The 5,478-nt window shown below is 32.4% G+C and overlaps 1 protein-coding gene across 1 annotated transcript; it reads right to left on the reverse strand.

The window, feature by feature from the left end:
- Positions 1 to 732: 732 nt before the first annotated feature.
- On the reverse strand, positions 733 to 5,127 carry LOC107777580 (branched-chain-amino-acid aminotransferase 2, chloroplastic-like). The gene is made up of 8 exons (XM_075231047.1): positions 4,939 to 5,127; positions 3,265 to 3,441; positions 2,848 to 2,979; positions 2,656 to 2,754; positions 2,309 to 2,425; positions 1,902 to 1,997; positions 1,173 to 1,285; positions 733 to 962 (listed from the first exon to the last, which is right to left on the reverse strand). The coding sequence occupies exons 1-8, from the start codon at positions 5,044 to 5,046 to the stop codon at positions 848 to 850; spliced, it is 957 nt and encodes a 318-aa protein (XP_075087148.1). The 5' UTR covers positions 5,047 to 5,127; the 3' UTR covers positions 733 to 847.
- Positions 5,128 to 5,478: the final 351 nt, after the last annotated feature.

Raw genomic sequence — 5,478 nt, forward strand, 5'->3', positions numbered from 1 at the left:
CATTCGAAACAGTTATATTTATTTTAGACTCTATTTATAGAACTTCTAGTAGTTCGTGTACTCGTGACTCTGGATCTTTGGGAGGAGATATTATTACATGACTTATGCTAGTGTTATATTAGTTTGAGTACCTATCTCTCGTTATTTATCATCACTTTATTTTAAACTGTTAAAATTTGACTAATTAACTATCTCACGTTGGCTTCCCTAGCAAGTGGATGTTAGGCGTCATCACGACTCCGAGGTTGGGATTCCGGGTCGTGACATATGCTCCCTTATACCATATGCCAAACGACCCCTAAGTGTACTTGAGAATCTACATATAAAATATAGAGATTTGTAAATGACGAGAGACCTTTTTGAAAAAATCGTGTGGGTTTGACCCAAAGCATACAATATCCCAAAAGAGATTAAACATTTGACTATTTGAGAGGTCGTTGTTGGAGCATTTCTGCATTTGGTACGTCTTTATTAGTGATAAATGAACCTTGGTCCTAACTTAACCCTAGAGGTTAGCTCATTAGGTTGAGGGGATTGCCCAAAACCATATAAAATAACATTTCCATCTCTTAATGGCCGACGTGAGACTCTAACATTTTGGCCACAATGTTTATCCAACAAAAGATCTATGCAATTTCAAAACATCCACTCAATCCAACGGCCCAATATTTAGGGTATAAGGAGCTATTAGAGCATAACGTTTTAATTAATACAATGATAATTTGTCTAATCTCATGTCTCAAAATAATTACTTACTATAACTTATTACATTGCATAGTCTTTTTACAAAAAAAACTGGTGCACAAATTTTGCAAGTGTAACTCTGCTAACGTCATCAAACTAAAGCTCACTTAATCTCAAGAACCCAATCCCTCTTGTCCTCGATAATACCTTTTTGAATCGCTACTAGTCTCGTGTTTAATTGCTCGCTAATTAGTTCTGAGCTTACCTTGTATTCAATCCTGCAAGTTTATATCGCAAATTTTAGTTAGCTAAATTAACAAATAGAAGCAGAATAAGAATTGAATATGTATGACACATAAAGAAAATATAGTAACGGTAATAGTTTAAAATTTTTGAATGAAGCTAAGTCATAATTAATTGTAAGCAATATCTTAGCGATAATTATATATCAGAGCAGTGAGAAATCTCAAATTGAATTTAAATATTACCGCTTGTTCTTGTAAGTTATACTTCCTATTGGTGCAACACCAAGTGCAGTTCCTGTACAGAAAACTTCATCTGCACTAATCAATTCCTCAGCTTCAATCAAGCGTTCTTCAACCTGGACCAAGGTGTACAAACCCTTAAAAAATCATCCCTTCTTGTGGTTCATGTTGTTATAATTAGTACCCTATTGATTCTCTGCGAGTTTAACTTTAATACAATATTGATAAAGTAAAAGAAATTTTATATTATTATGTCACTTAAATGATAACCTAAATGCTTATAATATATAAATTGAACTACTTACCTTGAAAAATAAGAGAATCAGCTACAACATATATTAAATAAATTAAACCCATTCTTAAATTGCACGGTTATTCAATATATATACCTGGTAGGGGTGGCAAAATGGTTAAAAGAAAACAGTTAACCACCCATATTATCCACTAAAAAATAGATTAGAGAATGAACTTTTTAAAAACGGGTCAAATATGGATATGAACCATATTATCCATTTAGAAAATGGATAACCAATGGGTCTAACTTTTACATTTGTAAAGCCTCAAATTGGGGGCTCCTCAAGTTAGGAAGACTAAGAATTCTCTCAAAAGTGCCATATTATCCGCCGGTTAACCCCTTTTTTATCCATATTAAACATGGGTCGGGTAGGATAATTTATCCATTTTTTCATTAGTCGTTTTCGACCCGAACCGCCCGTTTGTCACACCTAATACCTGGTATCCAAGATCATGTGCAAGGTCTATAATGCTTTTCCTTGTGATTCCTTCAAGAATGGTTCCACTGGGAACTGGAGTTGCAATGACTTTTTCCTGTAAGACGTTTTAAAATCTCATTAATTGAGGATCAAAATATTATGTTCCCTGTAAAACCAATGTAATCAATAGCTGATGGAGCTTGTTGAATAGGCCAGTCGAATTCAATATTTTTGACACGAAATAGGAATATATGTCATATATAACTAAAATTTCAACAAAAATAAAATTCTGAAACCATAATTTCAAAAGTGCAATGAATTCAACGGTAAATAAAATTCAATGAAATTGAACCCATTATACAAGTTCTGGTTTGCGTCTAACACGGGTATATATTATATAAATAAGTAGAACATGGAGTTAATTACCTTAACAAGGAAAATGTTAGCGGCAGAGACCTCTTCAATATATCTATTATTTACTGAGTCAAGGTACAATACATCTGAGTATCCTCTCTCCTTTGCTCTCTTTATAGCTTTCAAAACCTGCATGACCAAAAATTAAGGACGTACATCTAAGATCCAAAGATGGACCATTTGATACCATTTGCATGAAAATTCTAGGGTAAACAACATAGTATAGCCGCTTTAAAAATAATAGCCGAAAAATATATATATATAAATGTATAATATACGTATTTTTTGTATATATTTAGTTAGCGGATATAATTATTTTTGGTTGATCGGTCAAATATGTATTAGTACGAAGCATTTACCGGGCCATAATTAGTAATGCTTTTGACTCCACCAGCTCCCCCTCGTGAGGCACGATGATGTTCTTCCTCAACATATAAGGTTAACGGTTGTGTTCCATTCTATATGGAAATACAAACAAAAGTAAAACTTTAAGCTAATAGATTGAGGAAATAATAATTATATCAAGAAAAGAAATGGCAATGTTCACATACCCTTAAATAATTTCCTACAGGGCAAGCGTAGACAAGGAATGTGTACTCAGGAGCTGGAGCCACTCCAAGTATAGGCCCATTTCCTATAAGCAGAGGCCTAATATAAAGTGACCCTTTGCCAGCAGGTGGAATCTGTTCTTATTAATAACACACATGGTCACAAAATAGCTACTAACATGTGCTGATATTACGGATCGACGAGGAAAATAAAAATCCATGTGTGTTTGGTATGAAGAAAATTAAATGTTGCACTGAAAACTGTTTTATTGTATGGAATAATTTTCTAGATCCTCTTTTCAGGCCGATAATCTTTTTGACAATTCAAGATAATTATCAAACACTAAAAAAATCGTAGAAAAATATTTTCTATTGTACCAAACACACTTTAATAGAAGATTTTAAGAGATGAATAATTACCCAACGGTTATTAGCCAGAGCAGTTAGCTTGACAGCATCGACAAATTGTTGAGTAGAAGGGGAAGGCATGCACATTCTTTCAGCACCAATTTGCATTCGAATTGCACTTTCGTGTGGACGGAAAAGAAAAGTACGTCCATCATCTCTTCTATAAGCTTTTGTACCTTCAATTAAACCCTGTTTGAATTTTTTTTAAATTGCATCAGTTTACCAAAATGATTTTTTGTTTAACATTATTATATGAAAAGAGTTAAGTCGTTTGGTAGCCAGTAGAGCCTTGTCTAGTTGTCTTAACGTTTACTAGCATATCGTGGTCAGAAACATTAAATAACACTACAGTCACTCCATACTTCCGGTCCAAATGGTAATAGTTCTGGCAACCTATTTTCTAAAATATTTGATATTTTAGAAAAATATGAAGTTATTTATTTGAGTACTTTTTTTCATATCTACCTTTAGTCTCCAATTACTAGAATGTACTTAAATCTAACAATCGGAGTTTATTAAATATCTTTTTTGTGTTTTCACTCGTTATTTGATATTCGCATTGATGTCCGACTAAATTTATATTTAAGCTGGAAAATCCCAAATTGAAAGATAAAGTGCTCCATACCCAGGTCTCGAACCCGAAACCTCTGATTAAGCATAAAAGGGTACTTAACACTCCACCACAACTATTGTCGATGGTTTATAAATATTTGACAGAGACAAAAAATATTTACTTTTGGCAACCTTAAAGAACTAATTGTTCAAGGATATATTTAGAGGATTATTTTACACTACCTCCAAACATAAGAGACCATAAGAATAGTTGTCTAATATACATTGTCTTTTTCATTAATGTCTCACTTAATTCACAGTCAAGTAATTGGTCAATTCAGGTGAATTTGAAGGGAAAAAAATCCTTTTTGTTATTCTAAAACACTGATTAAATATCTATTATAAAATCCAGTATTTTTTTATTTTGAGTGAAAGGGAGGAGTCAATTGACCACTTGTTCTTTAAATGCCCATACTTATCTGTTTTGTGGTCCAATATACTCAACTGGCAAGAAAGGAGTTTAAGAACTTTCTAAGGTAAGAATAGAAGAACTGAATCCCTCTGCAAATTGATAACTTAGGATATCTAGTTAATTTTAAATTGGTGCTAATTACTATTGCTGATTAGTGCCTCATTGTCTCTCTAAACGAACGATTATAATAAAAAGACAACATACGAATAATGTCATTCAAACTCATCCCCACAATATAATTGTTCATTTTATAGTTGTTCAAAATATTGTCGACTATGATAATAAAAGATCTGGCAATGTTATAATTTTATCTTTAGTTTGATTTTATGATAATCTTGTCTGCTCTCATTTGGATCGTGAAGGAATATTTCATAGTAAAGAAAAGTTATGGGGGGAAGTGCCAGATCTTTACGGATCATAAGCTTGAGGTACTTGACGACAATACATCTCCAAAGAAAAAATGTTTGTGGTGTGGTAGTAAGTATATACTTGGCCTTAGCTAGAGATCTCGAGTTTGAAATGGAGTCGTGCTTGATAGGAAACAATTTAGTTTATCTCCCTAAAATGAGACTTTCTTGTACAAATCCGAATTAGTCGGGGGCACAAAGCGAGTACCAGATGATACAGGAAAATTTGAGTTAAAAAGAAAATAAAGAATTAACCTGTCCATAGTTCAAAACACCAGCAGAGGGGCTCAATTCAATGTTCCCATAAGGATTAAGTTGGCCTTTTTCAAAATTCCCATATTGAGAGCATCTTGTCATAAACATATAATCAGTTTGAATCAACTTGAATCCAAGATTATCCCAATCATAATCCGCTGATTCGTAATCCCTGACATCATAATAACAATGTAAGGTAGACTCAGGAACACAAAGTGATTTATTATTTATATAAACAAGAAAGGATTAAGGTTAAAAAAATCAGAGAATTATAAGATTTCGGGTTGTTTGAGTTAAATCTTGGAAAAAGATTACTGTACCTTTTAGAATTTTTGAATTCATTTTTCAAATCTTTCAAAAACTTAGCCGTTTATCCATAGATAATATTTGAAATATATTAAAATCTTAATATGTTTTTGTTTTTTAATCTGGTCCATTATTTCAACTTCATCTTGCAATAGAGAATTCGAATTATGAAAAACTAATTAGAAATATTTCAAGTAAAACAATAGTTTCCAGTTACAAAACTTTTAATTTTTT

This window comes from Nicotiana tabacum, chromosome 15 (assembly GCF_000715075.1).
Source record: "Nicotiana tabacum cultivar K326 chromosome 15, ASM71507v2, whole genome shotgun sequence".
NCBI lineage: Eukaryota > Viridiplantae > Streptophyta > Magnoliopsida > Solanales > Solanaceae > Nicotiana > Nicotiana tabacum.

Bases quoted from the DNA above. Each gene is read 5' to 3' on its own strand.
- LOC107777580 (XM_075231047.1), bottom strand. From the start codon at position 5,046: ATGTTTATGACAAGATGCTCTCAATATGGGAATTTTGAAAAAGGCCAA. The intron at 2,980-3,264 runs GTAATTATTCAT...TAATAAGAACAG, and splicing joins CTCTGGCTAATAACCGTTGG to ATTCCACCTGCTGGCAAAGG. The intron at 1,998-2,308 runs GTAATTAACTCC...AACGTCTTACAG, and splicing joins CTAACATTTTCCTTGTTAAG to GAAAAAGTCATTGCAACTCC.